Source organism: Panthera uncia, chromosome D2, assembly GCF_023721935.1.
Source record: "Panthera uncia isolate 11264 chromosome D2, Puncia_PCG_1.0, whole genome shotgun sequence".
NCBI classification, from domain to species: Eukaryota; Metazoa; Chordata; class Mammalia; order Carnivora; family Felidae; genus Panthera; species Panthera uncia.
Window position 1 is genome coordinate 34,095,478 of NC_064818.1, and position 12,844 is coordinate 34,108,321.

Below are 12,844 nucleotides of genomic sequence, written 5' to 3' on the forward strand. Positions count from 1 at the left end.
GCAGCAGTCGACTTAAAAGACATTCTTTTATTAGTCCTAAAACAAAGCTTCAGATCAGCCGGCTAGTTAAATGTAACAAGCAATATAGAATCTGAGTCAACAGAGACCCTTCTCTTTTATTAAGATCCAGCTGTCAAAGGGTCATTAGGTCCTTCCTGTGGAAAACAACTTGCCCATTAATGTTTAGGGTGGTCCCTTGACAGGATTTCTAAGTGCCTGACATTTCGATTTTGAGAAAATCTAAAGCTGGTGGGAAACTTGGATGTTGAAATTTATCAGAAGTAACGTCCTCAACCTTAGCTTTGTTAAATATGCCATGACGTATATTTGAAATGCAGCCTCTAGCAATGTGAATTGACTTACAGTGCTACTGTAAAGGATTCATAAGCATAAACTTCATGGAGATCAAATCACTATAACTGGGAAGAGACTGCATACATAAAGTTTGATGTGATGTTTTTACCTTATTGCTACTTATATTATTTTGAGGGGCCCCTATCCCAATGTCTAAAAACACCACAGTGAAGTCATCTTTGGCTTTTTCTGCCCTAGGCTATTTGCTTTCTAGAAGAGAAGGCCAAGCAGGGTCTCCTGAAAAGCCACTCTCCGATCTGGGCCGTCTCTCCTACCTGGCCTATTGGAAAAGTGTCATCTTAGAATATCTCTACCACCACCAGGAGAGGCACATCAGCATCAAGGCGATCAGCAGAGCTACAGGCATGTGCCCACATGACATCGCCACCACTCTGCAGCACCTCCATATGATTGACAAGAGGGATGGCAGGTGAGTACCGATGCCGGGGCATCACTGGCTGCCTCTCAAGCATCTTATACCAGAAAGTGTCCCAGGAGTTAGGTGGCCTCATTCCAGTTTAAGATAAGAGGTTCCCCCAAAGGTGTTATCAAAACCTTTCTCCTAAACAGAAAACAGGAAATGATACTGTTTGCTGGTCAGATTTCAATTTGCTATATTTTTTCATTGATGAGCTCTCTGATTTTTCCTAACCTAGTAGCATTTGTCAACGTGTGTAGGTGAAATGAAATTTCAGCTTTTGATTGCACTTTGTTCTGCCTCATCACATTACAGATTTGTCATCATTAGAAGGGAAAAGTTGATACTGGGCCACATGGAAAAGCTGAAAACCTGTTCCCGGACCAATGAACTTGATCCAGAGAGTCTAAGATGGACCCCAATTTTAATTTCTAATGCTGCAGTTTCTGAAGAAGAGCGAGAAGCTGAGAAAGAGGTAATGATTGACTTCGTCTGCCTAAGTTGTGTGACTTCACTCCTGCAGCATTCTTAGGCTGAGAAAGTCATTAACATCGTTGTCAAAGGCTTGGTTATGTAGAAAGAGCTTGTGAAATGATATGGCACTAATTTATCCTAACTGAGGTTGCATGGTAAGACATGATAATTTTATTGAATTGAGTATGAAAAATGAAACATTTATCATTGATCACAAAGCAGCATTTTTCACTACTGACAGCATGTAATCAGATCACATTTGGTGCTGAGCTCCAAGGCTGCAATGTCAATCGATTCTTTGTGTTTATGAACTTGCTTAAAGTGCTCCATGCCAGTGAGCATGTAATGTAGTGATAAAGGACTCAAATCAATTCGCTGCATCATTAATACTGCTAAATATCCCATGAAACCCAATCTTCTTTGATTTGTTATCCTAACTGATGCAAAAGAGTCCTGAGATGATGCAGCTGGAATGTTGCTTGGCTGGCTGACTGTTCTGTTCAGAAACAACTTAAGAGATCCTTTGCCTTTGATCCTTAGAGGCTGTGTCTTAACTGCCCTTTCACTGGCCCACCATTTTTACCCCCCCCCCCCCCCCCCCTTAGGCCGAGCGGCTAATGGAACAAGCTAGCTGCTGGGAAAAGGAGGAGCAAGAAATCCTGTCCTCTAGAGCGAACAGTAGGCAATCACCTGCAAAAGTACAATCGAAAAATAAATATTTGCATTCCCCGGAGAGCCGGCCAGTGGCAGGGGAGCGAGGGCAGCTTATGGAGCTGTCTAAAGAGAGCAGTGAAGAGGAAGAGGAGGAGGAGGAGGAGGAGGAGGAGGAGGAGGAAGAGGAAGAGGAGGAAGAGGAAGAGGAGGAGGAAGAGGAAGAGGAGGAGGAAGAAGAGGAAGAGGAGGAAGAGGAGGAAGAAGAAGAAAATATTCAGAGTTCTCCTCCAAGATTGACTAAACCACAATCAGTTGCTATAAAGAGAAAGGTATGTGTGTTTAGATTTTCAGTGAGTCAGTTTCAATCAAATCTTATTTGTCATTGCAAACATTCTATTAGTATTTGTTTCACTCTCTGTTCTTTAGAAGTAGTCTGTTTGTATTCAGTCCTGCTGATCATATATCATCATCCTTTATCTTACAGTCATGATTGTGTTTACTTTTTGAGGTTAGTGCTGTTTTGTTAAAGTGGGGACAGGCGGGCTTCCTAGTCTAGTAGTTACTGCCACCTGCTGGTTTGTGGGACTAGAGAAGTCAGGCTATGCGAACAGAAAAGGACCCTGGAGAGCACTTCAACCACCCTTCAGTGTGTTTTGATGAAAACACCAAAGCCTAGGAAGGCTAGGAGACTTGTCCAAGGTCATACAGCTCCACAGAGATGGAGCTAGGACCAGTTGAGTGCTCAAACTCCAACCCCAGCACTCCTGATAATATTATTTATCGTAATATTCTATATTATATAGATTATATTATTTTATATTATATAGATGTAAATAAATTTATTCTATATTATGTAGATAAATAACATTATATTATAATATTCTAACAATTCTATGCGAAGAACAAGAAAAATATTATCAGAAAAATATTAATATTTTTCTTGTTTTTCACATAGAATTGTTAGAAGGTACTTCAGGCTCTCCATACTGATGCTGATGTTTTGCATTGGTGGCCAAGTACACAATTTCTCATAGCCTGGTGGTCACTGTAGATATACCTTGTGCACAAGGTAAAAAATTGATCTTGTCTTTAGGTGATTGTTTAACCCAGATCTGATATTTTTGTCTTCAGTATCTATCTGTGACATAGTAAGGAACCAGATATTATTAGTTAGCTAAGACTTACAGAAATAACACAAGTGGCAGCTCCGCCCCAAGACCATCCTATGTACTGTGCGTCAAAGAACCTGCTGTTGTAAATCCCAGCTTGGTGCGCTTTCTTCTAAGCCTGATAGCCTTTTAATGGAAGGGCAGCTGTGGGGAAGGGGTAGAAAAGAGCTCTCCATAAAGTAAACTTTAGACTTGTGAGTAATCTTGGATTTCTTACCAGACAAATGTATTCAGGTATTATGTATACTACAAAAGAAATCTGTTTTAAAAACAACAAAACCAGGATTATCCAAGGTACGATATGGACTCCCATCATATAAATTGATTCAATTTAAAGAAAACTAGTTCTTTGGGGTGCCTGGGTGGCTCAGTCAGTTAAGCGTCTGACTTTTCGGCTTGGGTCATGATCTTGCAGTTCATGTGTTCAAGCCCCGCATCAGGCTCTGTGCTGACAGCTCAGAGCCTGGAGCCAGCTTCAGATTCTGTGTCTCCCTGTCTCTCTCTGTCCCTCCCCTGCTCACGCTCTGTGTCTGTCTCAAAAATAAACAAACATTAAAAAACTAAATAAAACTAGTTCTTTACATTGGTTGTACTCACGTTTGGGAAAATTAGTGAGTTAGGGAGGGCAGGCCAACTGGGAGTGTTAATAACCATAAATGTTAATTACAGAATATGATTATCAGGTTTATACGTGAACATTCAGAGAGTTAATGTGAGCAACAGTAATTCTTGGATACAGTTTACTTAGACTTTGAGTTTTTGTTGTTGTTGTTGTTGTTGTTCTTTAGAGAGAAAGAGAGAGACAGAATATGTGAGCAAGGGAGGGGCATAGAGAGAAGGAAAGAATCTCAAGTAGGCTCCATGCCCAGTGCATGGGGCTCAATCTCATGAACCGTGCATGAGATCATGACCTGAGCCGAAATCAAGAGTTGGGACACTTAACTGACTGAGCCACCCAGGCACCGTAAGAGTTTGAGTTTTAACCAAGCATATTGAACCTTCTTTGCAATATATTTTAAATAATTTTTCAGGCCCACTATTGACACATTCCATTTAAGCAGCAAATCTGTTATTCCTATATTTTAATTTTGTTTCATTAAATGCTTTTTTGCATGGGCAAAAGTATTTTATAATTGCTACCAACCTGTAGTACAATCAGAAAAAAATTTTTCGTATCTTCTATAAATAGGACAGATTTCACATGTCTTTTAATTTTTTAGATGCCTTGTATAATAAAATACTTTATAAAGTTGTCAGTTGCTGACATCCCTGTAGTCACCAATACATGACTCTCTTAACATTTTAAACATTAAATAATCCTTTCTTCTAGTACCCTATCTTCTTCCCTTTTCATTGTTCCTGAAGTCTTATGAAATAGGGAACAATTAGGTTAACCTTGTATGCCATCAAACTTCCTGTAGCATTTTGCATAGAGAAGGTGCTCCTTGAACAGTTATCAAGTATTAAATGAGTGACCCAGTGGCTAGTTGGTTATTGCAACATTTATGGAAACATCTGTGTCCATGAGGACTTAATAGCTATAATGTAGAATATTGAAGTCTGCAAGTACCATAGGAAAATATATTCTAGAAAAGCAAACCTTAGCTTTTTAAAGTCTACAGTTCAGCTGCAGTGATGTTCCCTCTCAAAGCATCTTCTTGAGTAAACAACTGTTTTATTTGGAAAACACTTGCCTGTGTAGTTGGAGCCCGAGAGGGATGTTAAACATCAAATGGAAGGTTAAGTACAAAGGCATTACAGAAGTCTTTACGTGTAAGATTCTGAGACATGCCTTCAGTACATGTTTGCTGCATATCAACTCAACCATTTAATTTCTCATGAGCTCTTATGTATTGTTTGGAATTAATTTCAGCGGCCTTTTGTACTAAAGAAGAAAAGGGGTCGTAAACGCAGGAGGATCAACAGCAGTGTAACAACTGAGACCATTTCCGAGACGACAGAAGTACTGAATGAGCCCTTTGACAACTCAGATGAAGAGAGGCCAATGCCGCACCTGGAGCCTACCTGTGAGATTGAAGTGGAGGAAGATGGAGGGAAGCCAGTCCTGAGAAAAGCATTCCAACATCAGCCTGGGAAGAAAAGAAAAACAGAGGAAGAGGAAGAAAAAGACAATCATTGTTTTAAGAATGCTGACCCCTGTAGAAGTAAGTGGAAGAATTATAAAAATCTTATCCTTGTGAATATCTTGTGTGTTACTGCCAAAAGGCAGGCACCTGAAGTTACACCCAAAGGCATCTCTGAGGTTGTGTCAACCCACCAGGAATAAGTGCTCATCTGTCTATTCTCATTCATAAAAGGTTCTATCCCTTCTTCCTGGAATTGAATTTTATTTTAAACAACTTCTAAGGCCAGAACATTCCTCTAGGTGGGTTCATCTTAGAAATTGGCTTGTCCTCAAAAACTTTGAAGTCTCTCAGTAAGAAATACACTGCGTCTCCTTGATTCTACTAAGTACTTTTTTCACATTAAATATTTCCAGAATCAGGGTTTATATTACTGTGAGCACTGAATACAATAATTTCTTTTTTCCTATAAAAAATCGATGGCACATCTTATAATTAGTGGTGTCTTAGGATATATTATTATCAAGAATCATTTCAACTCACCCACACCATCAGTATTAGCTTTGATAATATAAGATAATGTAGAAATCAGGAAATTGTCCTTCCTTTTAAATTACTAATTCAAAATTTGCTGTTGGCAGAGATACCCCACCCCATCCTCTAAAAACAAATACTAACACCAGTGAATCAACTTTGATATCCAGTTTAAAAGCAACCATTCCTTGCCTTTTGGGCTGGGAACTTAAGCTCCCAGCTGAATCATGAGGATTTGTGGGGCAATCTATCCACTCTACAGCTGAAATGACTGTATTTAAAAACTTATTCCAACATCTCTTCCATCTAGGAAGAGGCCATCTCATTTCTTTGGGAACTGCAGGTATCTCTCTTGCTTTTGAAAAGTCACAACTTTAAGGGCATGAGCAAGCATCTTCCTGACTTTTATAATTGATAGGTATACTATTACTACATACAGTAGTGTCCTGAGGGAATAACATCTTGCCCGGGGTATAAAGAATCTCAAGCCTTCCCCCCCGCCACCCCATTTCTTTAAACAAACAAACAACAACAACAACAAACTATAGCAAGGCACCATTTTTTGTGTGGACATTGAGCCTTATTTCCAGTTCTTAACTCCCTTCTCAGGAGCCTGTAAATGAATCATCACTACCTTTTATTCTCCACTTTGTGCCATTTGTCTTTAAAATCCTAAGTGGCCATATTACTTCTGATTCCTTTCAAGATCTTCATTCTTAAAAAATTAATCATCAGAAAACTCATCTTCTGATTTAGAGAGGTGTTCCTACAAAAGCTGTAGGTCCAGTAACATGTGGACTCCAGGGGCACTGGCATGGTTATTACTGTGAATAGAAATGAAATCATTTGAGCATCTTGCGGTGACTGTTAATTGGGTGTTGTACTTTGAACTTCTGAAGGAATCCCTCTACATCACTTACGTGTTCTCAGCTAGCCAATTTGAATGTAGTACTTACAGGTAAGTTTATGGGTAATCCTTTTATTACCTAAATGAGCTAAGGCTTACCCTGCTCTGCACTGACTGGATTAGAAATCCCTCCATTCTGACAAAAAAAGATCTCTGTTCCATATTGAATGTAAAATCTTCTGTTTGTTCTCCACAGTAATGTTTGTAATAAGGCTGTTTTTCTTTGTAAAGCTTTTCCTTTACATTGACTCCTCCAGGAGATGAGTTTGAGCTTTAACTTTCTAAAGGTCTCATGAAGACTTAGGTATTTTATATTTGCATTTATTCATCTATTTATTTGTTTGCTTGCTTATATTTCTACAAATATACTTACAAATTGGTTTATATTCATATGTGTGTAAAGGTACAGTAAAAATAATATTAGCTGAGTTAAAATGAACATGACAGTTTTGGTTTGTTTCTTATTTACTTTAATATTCAAACCTTACATTTGAGCAACAAATTGATCAAAATACAATGTGGACAGAATTAGTGATAAAAAGAATGCCAGTTGTTTAAATATCCAATTGTTTCATGGTAACTACATCATAGTTTGTATCATGCAAAAATGATGATCCTCTAGTATAGATAACAGATGCATTTGTATTTTGGAGTTATGTCTTCATTTGTTTCGGAGGTACACAGTTTATTCTTATGTCAGAGAGAACATTCAAATCAAAGTAAATAATGTCATCCAAGATCATTTAAATCTAGTAAATGTCCACAAACAGAAATTTACTTTCTCAGGACAGATATGTGAGTTAGGCTTCTATTCATTTTACATTGTGGAATGAATTCCAGGCTTTTACATCAGAGAATGTCTTATTTGTTAAACTCAAATAAGAGTATTATAGTTGTCTGTATCCGTGTGCTTTCTATAAAAAGCACAACTTTCTGTCGGAGGTCGGGAGGGAAGGGGAGAGAGGGAATATACAAGACATATTACTTTCCCAGACCTGGACTGTTTACTCGGTTTATAGCACAATATGATTCTGTATTCGTTTTGATTATGTCTTTATTATCAACTCTTGAAATCAAAAGCAGTGTTTACTGATTAATTGAAAAGAATGAATTAAAGTTGTTCAAGGTTATGCTTTCTAAGACTTTGTTTTTCTTCCTCTCGTTTCTCTCTGTCTCCTCGCTAAGACAATATGGATGATGATACAGATAACTTGAAAGAAGGCAGTAGAGACAATCTTGAACCTCTAAAGTGCAAACAAGTGTGGCCAAAAGGAACAAAACGTAGTCTATCTAAGTGGAGGCCAAACAAAGAGAGGAAGACCGGATTTAAACTGAACTTGTACACCCCGCCAGAAACACCCATGGAACCTGATGACCAGATAACAGTAGAAGAACAGAAGGAGACTCCAGAAGGCAAAACCAGCCCCACTCCCACCAGGATTGAGGAGGAAGTCAAGGAAGCCGTGGAACCCCTGCTGCCTCAGGATGAAAACACAAGGGATGAAACATGTGCACCGATAAGTCCAAATAAATCACCAGGTGAAAAACCAGAAGATGATCTAATCAAACCCGAGGAGGAAGAAGAGGAGGAGGAAGAAGAGGAAGAGGAGGAGGAAGAAGAAAATGTAGAAAAAGACCCAGGTGGTGCTAAAAATCAGGAAAAAGAGGAACCAGAAGTCTTCACGGACAAAGAAGACCCTGTTCCTCTGGATGATCATGAAGAGGAGGAGGAAGAGGATGAAGAGCCATCTCACAATGAGGGTCATGATGCAGATGATGAAGATGACAGTCACATGGAGTGTGGAGAAGCAGAGAAGGAAGAACGCCCAAGAGAATCCTTTAAAGAAGTACTAGAAAACCAGGAGGCTTTTTTAGACCTTAGTGTCCAGCCTAGTCATTCGAACTCAGAGGTCCTAATGGAGTGTGGCGTTGACCTTGCAGCTGCGTGTAACAGTGAACCTAAGCTTTCTGGAGACACTGAAGCTGCACCTGAATCTGATGAGGAACCCCCAGAAGAACAGGCACAGAAGCAGGACCAAAAGAGTGGCGAAGAAGTGGATTCTGAGTTCAAAGAGAGAAACACGACGGCCATGGAAATTGACTCTGAGACCGTTCAGGCAGTTCAATCTTTGACCCAGGAGAATAGTGAACAGGACGACACTTTTCAGGATTGTGCTGAGACTCAAGAGGCCTGCAGAAGCCTACAAAACTACACCCATGCAGACCAAAGCCCACAGATAGCCGCCACTCTAGATGATTGCCAGCAGTCAGACCACAGTAGCCCAGTTTCATCCGTCCATTCCCATCCTGGCCAGTCAGTACGTTCTGTCAACAGCCCAAGTGTCCCTGCCCTGGAAAACAGCTATGCCCAAATCAGCCCGGATCAAAGTGCCATCTCCGTGCCGTCTTTGCAAAACATGGAAACCAGTCCGATGATGGATGTCCCGTCAGTTTCAGATCATTCCCAGCAAGTCGTGGACAGTGGATTTAGTGACCTGGGCAGTATCGAGAGCACAACCGAGAACTACGAGAACCCTAGTAGCTATGATTCTACTATGGGCGGCAGCATTTGCGGAAATGGCTCTTCACAGAACAGCTGCTCCTATAGCAACCTCACCTCTAGCAATCTGACACAGAGCAGCTGTGCTGTCACCCAGCAGATGTCCAACATCAGCGGGAGCTGCAGCATGCTGCAGCAAACCAGCATCAGTTCTCCCCCAACCTGCAGCGTCAAGTCTCCTCAAGGCTGTGTGGTGGAGAGGCCTCCGAGCAGCAGCCAGCAGCTGGCTCAGTGTAGCATGGCCGCTAACTTCACCCCACCGATGCAGCTGGCCGACATCCCTGAGACTGGCAACGCCAACATTGGCTTATATGAACGAATGGGTCAGAGTGATTTTGGGGCTGGGCATTACCCACAGCCATCAGCCACCTTCAGCCTTGCCAAACTACAGCAGTTAACTAATACACTTATTGATCATTCATTGCCTTACAGCCATTCCGCTGCTGTAACTTCCTATGCAAACAGTGCCTCTTTGTCCACACCATTAAGTAACACAGGGCTTGTCCAGCTTTCTCAGTCTCCGCACTCTGTCCCTGGGGGACCCCAAGCACAAGCTACAATGACCCCACCCCCCAACCTGACTCCTCCTCCGATGAATCTGCCACCGCCTCTTTTGCAACGGAACATGGCTGCATCAAACATTGGCATCTCTCACAGCCAAAGACTGCAAACCCAGATTGCCAGCAAGGGCCACGTCTCCATGAGAACCAAATCGGCATCTCTGTCACCAGCCGCTGCCACCCATCAGTCTCAGATCTATGGGCGCTCCCAGACTGTAGCCATGCAGGGTCCTGCACGGACTTTAACGATGCAGAGAGGCATGAACATGAGTGTGAACCTGATGCCAGCCCCAGCCTACAATGTCAACTCTGTGAACATGAACATGAATACTCTCAATGCCATGAATGGGTACAGCATGTCCCAGCCGATGATGAACAGCGGCTACCACAGCAATCATGGCTACATGAATCAAACACCCCAATACCCTATGCAGATGCAGATGGGCATGATGGGAACCCAGCCATATGCCCAGCAGCCAATGCAGACCCCGCCCCATGGTAACATGATGTACACGGCCCCTGGACATCACGGCTACATGAACACGGGCATGTCCAAACAGTCTCTCAATGGGTCCTACATGAGAAGGTAGGCAACATGGGCAGTCACAAGATCCCCCTGGGCATCACTATTGGATTGAATCTGCACAAATACCTTCGAAGAGTACGATTTCAAAACCAGCAATTGGTGTGAATGCAAAAACATTTGTTGGCACCATTTATTTTAAAAAAAAAAAAAAAAAAAAAGCTGTATGCAGCAGAAAGCCTTATACAAGTTGTTTTTCTTTTTTTCCTTTTTCTTTTTTTGGTATCTTTGTTTCTGTTACTTTTATATGAAATTCTCTGCAAAGGAAGGCCTCTCTGGACTACAATTTGAAGGCAGCCACTTGTTGTGCCTGCTTCCATGAAATGATGTGGATATCAAGCCCCGCCCCACCAAATTATCTGTTTTAATACTGAACCTAGAACTTTTTTTTTTCTTCCCTGTCCACTCCATGTAAATGCCTTTAGCATTTCAGTTATTGTATATTTTGTTTAAGGTGACACTTCAGCATGCCGCTAATGTCTTTGTTAGTGACAGTGCATTTTGTAGTACTGTACAAGTGTTGTGCTAACAGTAAGCCATTTCTTAAGTTTTTTGCCTTGATTAGGGTGCCCTAATTTGAGGGTTTAAAAAAAATTATATTTTTGTTAATTATAAAACTGTAAAGAGCTATAAAAGCTATTCCCATTTGGTTAGTCAAAAGGGGTTTTATTGCTAAATGTTTGGTGTAAAGTTGAGACCCTTTTCCATTTTGGTGACAGATTTCTTTGGGGAAAAAAGGCAGCTTTCTGTTTTATAAATGCAGACTTCTGTTTATTGAATGAAGCATATCTCAGTGTTTATCTGTCAGGTTTTGAAACATTTCATATATGTCCAAATACTTGGCAGGATTTAAAAAAAAATAGTGAATTTGGTGTAAAGTTGCTATTTTATGGAAATGCCTCTAACTTTACATTTTCATTCCATCTGTAGATTTTTCTATCTTTATAAAATATTGGAGTTATTTTTTAAGGAAAAATAGAGAAGTAGCTTGTGAATAGCTCAAACTAAGCTTACAAATCGCATGTAAAAAAGCAAAAAAAAAGTTATTTGTGTCTGTTTATATTGCTTCCTTTTTTGTAGCCTTTGTACCTGTACAGGGTGACTGTAAGGGCCAAGCAGGAGAGGCGTAATCCTTGTATAAAATAGGAGCCAGCGACACTCTTGTATTTATCTGTTCTCTTTTTAGTCAGTCACTTCAAAAAAAAGAAGAAAAAAAAACAAACAAAAAAAAAGCTGTACATTTTAACATAAAATAAATTATGATGAGCCATTTTTAGCCTCTTGTGTCCTGTCATATTATGATTGATAGAGAATGACCAATGGAACTGTATCATGTGTCACATCTCAGAACACATACACATTTTGGGAAAATAAATTATTTAGTGTAAATTGGAGTTATGAGATTTTCTGATTTGTTTTGACTTTGGGGGAGGGGGTTGGCAATAAATAAGAGTAATATCTAATAAAACCATCACATATACCAAATACCTATTTAATAAATTAATTTATAATGGATTTTAATGCTTTTCATGAAAGTTTATTTTATGCTGGTGCATACCTTCTGTATGCCAATCATTGTCTTTAAAATAAAGTGAATTTGTTTTTTTCTTTTTGACTTTGATCTTCATTTGCAAAGGGATCCTATACAAATATTCAGTTGCCTCATCTGTACAGTCTGTGTAAACACCCCTCAGGGCCTTAGCACAGTGGTAGCAAACTTCATTTTTATAAAAGTTAATACCAAAACACCCCATTTGGGATTGTACGTTTGAAAAATCATCTCAAAAAAAAAAAAGGTGTGAAAGTTTTGCTCTTGTGAATGAATGATTGGATGTTTTCTTTAGAGTCTAAAGTTTAGACCAAAACCAAAAAGTCATTAACTGACTGTTAAAACAGTTTATTATTTGAGCTTCTAGCCTAGAAATAAATGCCTCACTTGGCATCCATGGGAACTGGCCCATTAAGCTCCCAATGTGTCTAAATGTGGGTGCTCACGACTCTCCCGTCACTTCTTTTATATCGCGCAGAGGGAGAACGTTTTTCCATCAGTGGTTCAACACAGATCAAGTGTTGTACTGACATAGACACAAACTTTCAGGTAGACTCAGAATAAAACCGAAAAGGCAGGCTAGTGCACATGCCCCAGGATCACAGGACACTGTAGAGGGAGGAGGCCCGATGGGGTTTGCGCTCTCACCCTTACTAGGTTTCCTTCACAGTTACAAAGCGTTCTGGGTTTAGCGTCTGGCAAGACGTTGTCTTTAGGTCCTTTCTTTCCACAAATGCCCAGTCCATGAGGGAATTCTCTGTAGTGGCTGAGGGAGAGCTCATGAAAAGACACTTCTGCAAGGGCTTTAGTCACAAAGGGAAGAAGTGAAACTAATGGGAAGGAAAATCTAATCCAGCTTCAGAGAGAGAGGTGATGGTGTGCTGCTAGTTCGGGAGTAGCCATGAATCTTAGCAGCCCAGTGGGTGCACCTGTCAGGCAAGAGGCTGCCTGAGCCTAAGAGCTGGGGTGGAGGCCTGCTAACAATCTCATATGGAAGC

At 40.5% G+C, this 12,844-nt stretch overlaps 1 protein-coding gene across 5 annotated transcripts in view; it reads left to right on the plus strand.

Annotated features, from left to right (window-relative positions):
- KAT6B (lysine acetyltransferase 6B) overlaps positions 1-11,904 on the plus strand; it is a 189,443-nt gene extending 177,539 nt beyond the window's left edge. For all 5 annotated transcript variants that reach the window (XM_049645248.1, XM_049645247.1, XM_049645249.1 and 2 more), the window contains 5 exons: positions 553-784; positions 1,088-1,247; positions 1,852-2,229; positions 4,943-5,234; positions 7,780-11,904. In XM_049645248.1, coding sequence (XP_049501205.1) covers positions 553-784; positions 1,088-1,247; positions 1,852-2,229; positions 4,943-5,234; positions 7,780-10,304 — 3,587 coding nt within the window. In that variant the 3' untranslated portion in view covers positions 10,305-11,904. The remainder of the gene's footprint in view (positions 1-552; positions 785-1,087; positions 1,248-1,851; positions 2,230-4,942; positions 5,235-7,779) is intronic.
- The last annotated feature ends 940 nt before the right edge of the window (positions 11,905-12,844 follow it).